The sequence below is a fragment of the Anopheles aquasalis genome, chromosome 2 (genome assembly GCF_943734665.1).
Source record: "Anopheles aquasalis chromosome 2, idAnoAquaMG_Q_19, whole genome shotgun sequence".
In the NCBI taxonomy this organism is placed as follows: Eukaryota; Metazoa; Arthropoda; class Insecta; order Diptera; family Culicidae; genus Anopheles; species Anopheles aquasalis.
The window spans coordinates 60,234,299-60,245,646 of NC_064877.1; the positions used below are offsets into that span (position 1 = coordinate 60,234,299).

An 11,348-nucleotide genomic window follows, 5' to 3' on the forward strand; every position below is an offset into this window, starting at 1 on the left:
ATTGTTTTGAGCATCATTCATTGAAAAATTAATCCGTAGCATCAAATTTTGGTAGGTGGTTGGTGTCGTCGCAAAGGTACTATTTCCGGTGTCCATCGTAGCGACATGACGGGTCATCTGAAATATACAAATCGATATTCGTTAGAAAGATTATAAGTATATCTAGGTAGCCACGGGGACTTTTTGTTGATATTCTGATTTTTCGATTTTTGGCAGATATTTGAAGTTCAAAAAGCGATGCTTTTTGTCATTTTGCCTAAAACACGGTTTTTAGCGATTTATTTAAAAAAAAAGTATCAACAATTTGAATGAAATCTCAACGGGGCTACCTGACAAAAAGTGTGCAGATTATGTGTTAAAAATTTCAAATCGATCGACTCAGCAGTTTTTACGGTACGATGGACACCGACTTTAAAAACGTTGGTTCTGGGAAACGCTCTTCAAAGTAGCGAGCTCCATGCAGGCCTTGTATGTAACGCGGATTTTCAAACATCTGTATCTTTGTCAGTTTTTCCTCGATTGATCCAAAACTTTTACAGAATACTCTTGAAAGGATCAGCTTTCAGGGAAAAATTATAAAAATATGAGTCACAAAACAATTAAATACCAAAGCCCCCCCCTCAAGTTCATTCTGAATTAAGCGATCTTTTATAATATTTGAACCGAGAATAGAATAGTTTATGTCGTATGACTGCTCACTACAGTGCCGTTATTGAAAAAATAATTAATTTGTACTTCAGTTAAAACAATAGCGAGGAATCAATTATTACAATCCGTGACATTGTTAAAAATTCACATTTGACCCGCGACCAAATCTGGTCAACTAGCTGGTTCCATATAATCGGATAGAAGCCATCGATCACTTGTCTTTGGGAGTGTTTGGCAACCTGTTAGCCACCTGTAAAACGCTGCTGCAATCTCCGAGTGTCATAAATAAGAGCTTTAAACATGACGGAACAACAACACTTGTGATGAACTGCCCGCGGACCACAAAAGTGGCCAGAACAGTAGCTCCATCGCGGTGTCGTCACGCATGACGGCAACGGTAGTCCAACCGAAACCCAAAAAGGTTCTAGCAACCGTTCAGAACCAACCATTTGAACCGACAATTGGAATGGAGACTACGTCAGGGCTTTAGAGGACAAACGCTAGGCCCCAGCGAACCTCGGTCGTCGCTGGAGACACGAAATGTGGTTCAGGGGAGTTGATTAAAACTATTTTATCACATTCAACGCGCAGGCACGGAGGACCAAGAGCCACCCTGACCTAGCAGCCGTGACACGCTGACAGTGCGGTGCGCCAGTCCCCCTTTCGGTCACGGTTGCCTAGACACCCCGGCCCAGGCCAATGCGTCCATGTTGCAAATATTGATGCATTGTCTCCGGCACCTCTTTTTATGGTCGGCAGCATTCGGTTGGTGTCCAAAAAAACCTAAAAAGCGGTGGTTTGTGCCACCGGAATCACTCGCCAGGTCAGGCGTTAAATGTATGCTGCTGGAGTTGTAGACCACGGACCGGATGCCAAACGCTCGACTGGGTAGAGTGCTGTGCCTTCGATCGCAAGCCATCGTGGCATCAATGCAGCACAGAGAACGTTCACTTCCCGTTGAACAGGAGGAAACTTTGGACGTGGTGTCGCCGCAGCGAATGCTTGCCTCCAGATGCGTTACATTGTCTTGCGTGGGTCGCATTCCCGATCCCGAAGCTCCAAGTTTGATCTCGTGATCTCGAAACCGGTGTTCGTGATTGCCCATTCCGTGCGTGCGAGTGTGAACACGCGTCAATAAACACGCGTGCTGGCAAGTGCACTTGAGTCCGTTCGCCTCTTCCAGCCGCGTGATTGGCCAGAAGGTAGAAGAAACATCGGGGAAGACATTGCTAAGTGGCCACTTAGTTAACGAGCCGGGATCGTGACTTGATCATCGGTGGTTGGGGAGGAGGATTCGGTGGTTTGTGTTTTGGGAGAAACAGTTTCGATGCGCGCTCGTCCCGGAATCGATCCCGGAAATCGGAGTGTCACGAGCAGGCGAAGGCAAAACACTTGACGATGCTCTTGAGCTACAGAGAGAGTGGGAGAAAGAAGGGAGAAATGAAAAATCTATAATTTGCCCTTCGCGACCGAAAGTGGGAGTCTAGAATAAACAATAAACAGATTTGTCGGCCGACTTGAACAGGCAACCTCGTTCAACCATACCAGGGGTGGTTAGTGGTCTGTGATTGATGGGAAGAAGGTACTTTCACTGCTCATGATGCTTTGAGAGAACGCACGTGATTGAGCATTAGGTACTGTGTCGTGACTTGGAACTTAGAACACTTCCTTTGGAGCAGCTTCGCCTTCTTCACCCTCAACCTCTCATTAATTAAGTCCGCAGATGATTATAAACAGCTTGGTTCATACTGGCATGCGATGGAGTACAAAACAGAGCGAGCGACAGAGAGAGAGAACACCATTTTCCTTGGTCAAAACATTTGCGAGCACCGCTTTCAAGGTCAATGTCACATGGCAGCCAGCCCCAGCCAGCGAGGAAAATTCGGGTTTTCCGCACTGGGGATCCCCTCTATAGCGTGGCGCATGCGCACGGGAAGCGAAAACATCGCTTTTCCTACGATGCAGTTCACGTGATGACGCTCGACGACGCCAACGAGTGTGACGTCATATACCGGGCGCCGCCAAACCGCAGACGACGACACTAACCAAGGGGCCTTGCGGGAACGTGTCGCGAGGATATCGATTTTCCCGACTGGAAACCCCTTTTTTCACGGCACGCCCGTCACGCCATATGTTTTGGTGCTATCCTCCCCAGAGATCGTGGTCACGGTCGTGGTGGTGGCCGGGGGTATTTGGTGTGGTTTGGCGCGTTGTTACTGTCTAATCGGATTAGATTGGAAATCAGTCGCGAGCTCGCGATTCATTAGGGTGATTATGGTTGAGTTGTTGGGGTTGGTGCGTTTCCTCCTGTCGCGACGCCAGCTCGTGGCGCTCACCTTTATGGGGAGGTGAGGTGGTTTGGGGAGGTCTTTTTTTGTTGCTGTTGCTGCCGGTTGCTGTTTTTCGCCGGGGCTCGTGGCCAAATTGGAAGTAAATTAGTTGTTTGGCCGGATAACTGGCGTACAAATAAATAATTTTCCAATCCAAGCGCTGGACCGCTGGTCGGCAGTGGTGGACAACGGTGTGCTGTTGACTCGTGAAGTGTGTCCACTGGTTGGTTGGCTTCTGCTATGGGCGAACGATTTAATTAGTGTGAAATAGATTTGCAGGACCTTGCATCCGGCTGTCTTTTTTTTTTTGTTGGTTCAATTTCAGTTACCAGGTGACCGATCATAATTTCTGGATTTTCAGATGGTTGGCTTTTTTTGGGTAAATTGCTTTAAAGTTTACGCCGTTTTGTTCTTCTACCGATCGAAGTCGTGAAGTGAAGCAAACGGTTCTAAATGGTTTAATTTCTGTTGCTGCAGCCTTGGTAAAGGAGCATCGTTTATTTTTAATTCGTGCAACTGGAATATCGAGCAAAATGAAAGACTGCAAAGCTGCTAAAGTTACCAAGATGCCCTCCAACAAGTCTTTTTTTTATAGCCTATCACAAAATGTAGATTCATCTACAATCAGTATTATTTTGTACGAATTTTGAGCCACCGACATAGAAATGTTTGAGCAATTAAGAGAAAATATCCGTGCAGAATTCTTCGTGGAGAGATTCAGAAGAATTTGCAAGATAATCATTTTATTTCTTTGATGACATAACTATTCGTCTTTCGTCAAGATTCTGTTACCTACAGATGTCTCGTGCTCGTAACCATTTGTCATCTAATGATACATCTTGTTTGATTATTTGTTTTAGATCAACGGCTTGATAACAGCATTGTTATCAAGATACGAAATAATCACCTTTTTCTGATGAATTACGGCATAACACATGAGCTGCTGGTTGTAACCTTTCCATTCACATGATCCCAACAAACACAAATTCAATATATTTAAAAGTCATTTGATGCCCAATCGTTTCTGTTAGATGTGGAACAATAGCTAGCATTAGTTGAAATGCACTGAATGGCCCACTGCTAACAAAAGGCTTGCGCAATATACGCCAACGAATTAGAAAAAAAGCCACATTTCCTTCATCTCGATCTCTCCGGTGAGAAAACGGGCGCGCTCCTGGCACACAGAGAGAATGAAGCGTTCCTCCCTCGCATTCAATCCACCTCATCAGTCAAACCGCAGACCGCCTCAATCTTCGCGATGGTTGGCGGCTTGACAGCCAACATCTTAATTACGGTACCGAGCAGATGCGTAACGAGCTAGATGCGTGCCGTGCGCTCTTTACTGAGACAGTGTGGTTCATTTCCCCCGCCGCTGAATTAGCATATCAGCTGCTCCCGGCGGCAAAGCATCCCCCAACGCTCGTGGAAAGTGTACATTCTCTTTCGGACAATTTCCCTCGGCGCGATGTTTGCCCATTTGATTACGAGGGCATCGTGCCGGTGGCGGTGGGTTGATATGAATCAATAATGACTTAAGCTGCGCCAATTCGCGTGGAGCTTGGAACGATTGGCAGCCACTAGGCCACGCGCCACCAGGGGGTTCACACAAATTATGTCACGCGGTTGAGAAGCTCAGCTCGGCATTAGCTCGAATGCACTCGAATGGCTGTCTACACATTCTGATGTTCTCATTCCGATTCGTTGTCGTCCCCGTTACCAGTCTCCCATTTTCTCATTACGTATCCGGAGGCTGGAGGCCAGAGAATGGGATGCAACGCACTGCATTGCCACTGAAGATCCATCTTGAGGTGCATCGAGTGCACTTTGCCGGGAACACGCCGGAGGACGGATTAGTGCAGAAGTGGCGCTGAGTGGAAAAAAGGGAAATCCATGGAATCTGAAACACTTCCCGTGTGCCATCGGTTCTCGCCATGGTATCTATGTTATTGGGGCGTGTGAGATGTTTCTTTGCGTGTGTCTGCGACTCGCGATCGTACTGACAGTTGGTATCCGGGCGACCTTAGCGCTGCACGATGCCACGACGGCTCATCCACACCGTCACCGATCGTTAATTCTTTTTAAATATTCATTCGAACTTCGGAGTTGGCTGGCCACTTGGGTTTTATGAAATACACTTTGAACCTTTGACCAAAACTCTCCCTCAAGGGGCGTCCGCTCTCCGCTCTATTTTCCTTTTGGAAACTGTGGAATTTTTTTATTTTTGCAGCAGCAACAACAACATCTAGAAAGAGAAATCCTTTCTGGCCGCAAGTGCGCGAGTGCGCGCGCTGATTTATGAGTTGTGTGATGTTGCACTTACGCGCGATCGTCAGCGTGCGCGCTGATAAGTATCGTCTTTAGTTGCCCTGCGGTGGGTGCGTTGTGGGCCCCAGTGTTTTCGTGCTTTAATTGGCCACTTCGCAGGAGCCCTTTCTACAGCCCGGCCCTTTCCCGGTTGGGCGTAATTCTTCGCGCAAAAGGACACCTGTGAGCGGACAGCGAGGTAAGTCTGCACAAGGTGAAAGCGGTTCAAAGGTAGCCACCATTGCCACCATATTCGTAGATTGTACGGTGCGATCAATTCAATAAATCTTCACGCGCGCCCTCACGCACAGTGATCGCGCGATGCTATCAAGAACGGTTTCTTTTGATCGTGTGGAATGCGTGCCTCGTCCTTTGGTACGTCCTGGCTCTTCTCTCTCTCTCTCGTTGTCGTTGTTAACAAGGTGGGGCTTTTAAATTGTGGTGGAATTTAAATTTACCTCTTATCACGCATTTCTCGTTGAATTGTGTCACGATCGAGGATCGTGGAGGCTCTGGCTCTGACTCTGGTTAAATTCTTTTGCTATTTAAAGAATGTTCCCAGCGCCACGCCAGTGACGCACCTTCGTTGCTCGACAGTCAAGAGTGCAGGGTTTTACCTCGCCTCGGTGCTCACCAATCAATCGATCGATGGCGAGCTAAGAGCAGCTGATGCTAGGGAACAATACAATTGCTTCGTTGGTGGGTAATTAATTCCTGCTAGACACCCCCTGAAGAGAAGAATGGTGGTGGCGGTGGTGGTGGTGGTGCCACCCACCACCCGATGATGTCACAGCAATGGTCTTTAGTCTTTTCAATTACTTCCAGTGCAAACAGAGGAGGGACTGCAGCAGCTGCACTAATCTGCAGTAAACTTCCCGCGATAGCCCAGCCCAGCCTTCGATTGCCTCGTCAATTGCATCAGTGCCACTCCCCTGTAGCGAGCACACCTACACTCGCGACCGTTTGTAGGTTGAGGTGAGAAACTGGGTTAGTGGAGACGACGATAGATCACGGAATCGATCGTACCGAGGTGTGACACTTGAACCACGCTTACAGTTACACAGGCACGCTGCTAATCACTCCAAGCCGTGAGTCCGGAGCGAGCGAGGCCAAGGTTTCGTGTGAAATTCGCTGATGCGCCGCGAAGGTCCAAGTTTCGCAAGTTAAAAGCCACAATATTGAGCCGTTTCCGTCCTCCGAAGGCCACACACAGTGCCGATGGCCGATGTGAGTGATTCGATTCGTTTCGTTTCGATTCGGAAAGGTTGCACGGAACTGGAGCAATACCCTCTCTCTGGCGGTTGATGGTTGAGGTTCAATCGACGATGTTTCGAGGTTACGTCGCGTTGCGTGGCGCGTAATGCCTCTTTACGGGTGTACTTTCCGTTGTTTTGCTAGAAAGTGGGTAAGGGCCATCGAAAGTCTCGTCTCGTTAGACAGTTTGCGGCGGGAAATCGGAAATGGCAATCAAACTTAACCCCAAGAGTGATGTTCTTGTGCTCAAGTTCATCGACGAACCGCTCGGTGTGCGCTTCCAAATGGTTTCTAATCGCGTGTAACGTGCAGGGGAAGCTGAGTTGCATTAATGATGCAACTGGCAACAGGATTCACTCAGAACCATCAGGCCAATAACCCATCCATGAGCCTCTAATGAGCACGAAGTGTGTCCTGCGCCAACAGAAAGCATCCGAATGGGATGGCTTTTGTCACGACTCCTATCCTCCTGAAGTGGAGACCTGCATTTCCACGAGATAAGTCCGGCAGCCCAATCCACGCCCATTCGGCTCCATTAGTAATGTCCGATCCTACGTGCTACGATGATGATGACCGTACTCACTCTTAGTCTGGTGATGTCGCAAAGTCCCCGAGGTGATCGGTCTTAATTGACATTTCTTTCTCGGTCTTCGTGCCCCAAAACGGGATTGCAGATTGCAACAATGTAGTCGAGACTCACTGTTTGTTTGCTACTCACTTGGACACACATCCTGGCTATTGGACAAACGAAAAACTGCTGGATAATTAAGTGACTCCATACATAATGAAGCACAGGAACAAACGACAATCGCCACCGTCCCCACGCTCAAGAGGAGCTATTCGACGCCGGTTGTAACACCAACCAGTAGCCGTCAAACATGGACGATGTTGGCAAAGGTGTGCGCTGGTGCGGCACGACGAAGGCCGACGGTGGTGTTGTGTGTATTAAATTGTAATCCACTTCCAAATGCATCAACGCCGCCGCCCTGGGCCACTGGATCGTTCCCCTGGTGTGGTGTTACGCTCGCCCACGGCTCCGGATGGCGTAGGTCGGTCTTTTGTGGCCAGTTGTCGCGACAGATCGCCCATAAATCAGGCTATGGTCGAGGATAAGCGGGGCTCGGGCGTCGGATCGGTCGGTCTGACCTTTCTGATAGGCCCGGGGATGGGGTCGTCTAGCTGGAGCTAGAATGCATTTGAGCATTCCTCCTCAGGGTCCCGGGGTATCATCATCGTCTTCTTTAGGGCGTTTTTGGTTCCCAAAGTGCCTTCAGTTCGATCCATGGTGGTCCGTGGCTACGATCGGCCGCCGAACCGGTTCCAGGGATTCTTCTGAGTTTCGGTTTCCCTTTGGCGTTGATTACGCGTGGCGCAGAGCCGCAGAGCGTGTTGAGTTGAGATGAATCGTCCCAGATTACCGTGGATGCACCGTGCTCGAAGACAGGTCAAGTGTTTCTCGCTGCTCGCCTTGCCGCATCATTGTTGCACACCCAATGCGGGAAAGCGTGGAACAGGTTCGGGGGAATCTTGAGAGCGGCGCGGTTGGGATCTTTTTAAGTCCGGGATTTTCATCTGTCATCATATTGTAGACGCACAGGAAGCTATGCCTATGATAGAGAAATCAGCTTAAGAACACACTGATAGATTCGTTTGTTATGTTGAAGACGGTACGGTGTTAGGATAGCGAGGGATATTAATTAGCGGAATGTTAATTCGTCCAATCGTTCTGCCTCACCAGGAATCCAATAAATCACAACGTCGGCCTATATATGGGTTGGGTTATCACGAAGTTCATATGTTAATGTGGATTTGTGGTGACCTTCAAACATCTTCATCATGAGGTGTTGTTGACGATATCCAATTTCGCAGTTACTGTTTTTTTAAGACTCAAGTTATTAGAATATTTTAGTACATAGAGCATATTTAATGCATTTATACAGTATTATAATCCTATCGGAATACCAATTTAATGGCAATGTACCGTATTTATCCGGAATTCGGTTGAATAAACACAGATTGTTATTCATCTTTGAAACAGTAACCTACTTCCGCAACATTCCACTGAATAAAACTCCAGAATCACTCTCCCCGAAAGATGCTTAAGCAAACAATCGCCAGAGCACGGCCGAATACTTCTCGTAGATCACACGATACCGTAATTGCGTTAGATTGTCATTTCATGCTCCGTCCATGCTCCTCGATTGCGCCAAGTTTTAACAGTTCTCCCGTTTTTTTTTGTTATCTTCCAACAGATAAGGAGCTGTGCGTACCGTCGACCCAGAAAAAGGTGAGTACCGGTGTCCACCAGCGTCCCCGTGCGGGATCGCAGACTGTGTTCTACAAAGCTTCCGCTACATCAACAACCAACGACGCTGAAGATGAGGGAAGACGTCGCAACGCACATCAACGAAGTGACAAACGATAGCCACAGTTTCACATCTCGGTAGTCATCTCATCTGTGTCTTATCTTTCGAGCCCACGAGAGCTTCGGGGAGGGTTTCACCACGCTGGCCAGTAAGCACACACCAAACAACGCAGCTCGCAGCTGCTTCATCTTATTTTCGTCACTTTTTCGGAGATTGCGTACCGGCGCGCTTCATGGTGGGGGGGGGGGGGGGGTATCCTAACATCCCAACACTTAAGATGCGATTGGCCAACGCTTCAATGTGTTATTAAATCACATCTGATTAAAAGTGTGAGATAAGCGAGCGCGCGCGCTCGCTAGGCCCGATGGCTTATCGCGAACGAGTAATTACAGTCCGCCGTGCACGGTTAGGACGTTTAGAGAGTGGCCATGGCAATAGTTTGGGGATGGACACCCCTTTGCCGTCTACCATTCCCGTTAGTACGCGCTAGAAGAAGAGGAGTTTTTTTTGGTGGCTACCACGGAGAGCCTTTTTTGGGCACCGGTATGATCGTTCGGCAGGAGTCAAACCATGGTACACGGCTGAGTAAACCGTCACGGTCAAGTTCGTACGAGCGCTGGCTGACCGGTGAACCGGCCGGTGGACCGGCCAGACCATCGTAGACCTTAAACTGAAGAGGCCAGCGAACCAGCGAATGCCTTTTGCTGCCGTTGCTGCTGCTGCTGCTGCTGCTGGTATGAAGTTTCACTTTCAAACACCAATTTCCGGACGCTTTCGAGACTCTCAGGAGCTCACAGGAGTTTGCGCACGGGGCGTTCGCCGCTTTTGGCGAACTACTAATGCGCTTCTAATGCGCTAATCGTTCCCCGATCGTCGCGCACCATCGTCGCCGCTGGAATGATAATTGAATTAACGAAATACATTCGACAACATTAACACCCTTGCCATGGGCGCTTAGTGAGGATCGCCAGTTCCTGTTTTTAATGCAGGAGATTCCTTTCAAAGTGGTGGCGAAGTGGTGGAGTTAGTGAAATGCTGCGAATCTTAATTATCATGTTCACTTCGGTGGCTTTTATCGTTGCGTTTGCAGCGAGTTTCTTCATCCCCTAGCGTGGTGCGTTGGTCAGTGACTTTCAACTTTCTTAATCCACGAATCTCGCTGCTGCAGCTCGGCTGCAGCACAAAGCTCAAAGCACGAACTGCTCCACGCTCTGTATAGTAAGGATCTATGGCTTTTTACGATCGCACAGCACCGCATAAATTGAGTCGTAGCCGTAGCCGTGGTGGGTACAAGGCACCGTCCCCAGATGCATCCAGATTCTAGCGAGCAGGAATCCCAGAGAGACCGACGGAGGCGGCGGTTCGGGTTTTACGATCGATAATTTGAATGAAGCAGCATGATCCGCAGAGAATGGGTGGTCGGAGGTGGTCTCTCGACGAGATCGAAAGGTCATCTTGGCGTCATGGCTTTGGAGGTTCCCCACCCGATCATCAACTACGGGATGAATATGCCGTCGTGGTCGTGCCACAGACGAAGCAAACGGGACAAGGGATGGTGTCACCTGCATACAACCTCGTCTCTCCTTCTCCTTCATACTATTCTTCTCCCATCGGACCTACAAGGGACCTGGCATGCCTTAAACGACATGAATTATGACTTTATTCTTTTATATTTCTAATTGGATTGAATTCATCGACGTCGAATTGAATCGACGCGGCGTGCATCGTTGTAGTTGACGCGACGATCCTTCCCAATCGGTTCTCGCGTGCCTTCCAACTTCTCTTTCCCACCTTTTTATAACCTCCATCTCCAGAGCCCCTACTGATCAATGTGGGAGGCTGAATGGATCGTAAAGAAAAAAATTAAATACCTTTCCGCCGCCTCATCTTCCGGGCAGCATCTCCGATAGCCAATGCAATGCGGCGGTTGTTGCGCGGTAATTTTATGCGTTTTTGATGCGCGATCTGAGCAATGATCGGTGAAGGTTGGAAATGCGCGCACAGTTCAAAGATCACCATCGATCGCTGTCCAAATACAATTTGTTCGCGCATTCATGGCGTGAGCGCTCGGGCGCACACATCATGTAACCTGCAGCTAGGCTGAGCTTTTTTTTCCCCTGGGAGACCCTAGGGGAAAAGTGGGTCACAAACCATTGGCATTGACAGTGAGAGAGCCGAGCCCAACTTGTGGACCTGACTTCTTCGTTAGCATGGAGCGCAATGGGAGGAGAAGGAGTAATAAAATTAGCGACCCGCTGACACCTGGAATGGGAGCCTAAGATAGACCTGGCTCACTCAACTGACCCATTTATGATTGCTGGCACCTTCCCTGGTCCGGCGCACAACTTTGTAGTCCCCATTGCCCGAGGTCCCTTTGAAGGAAGAGACCAAGCTGGTCGCGTGAGAAGTTGAACATTTGCATGGCCGCGGGAGGCTGGCAAGGGGA

At 48.8% G+C, this 11,348-nt stretch overlaps 1 protein-coding gene across 5 annotated transcripts in view; it reads left to right on the plus strand.

The window, feature by feature from the left end:
* Positions 1–11,348, plus strand: part of LOC126572733 (protein spire) — a 113,729-nt gene that overhangs the window by 25,695 nt on the left and 76,686 nt on the right. For all 5 annotated transcript variants that reach the window (XM_050232279.1, XM_050232283.1, XM_050232282.1 and 2 more), the window contains exon 3: positions 8,789–8,823. In XM_050232279.1, the coding sequence (XP_050088236.1) occupies positions 8,789–8,823 (35 nt within the window). The remainder of the gene's footprint in view (positions 1–8,788; positions 8,824–11,348) is intronic.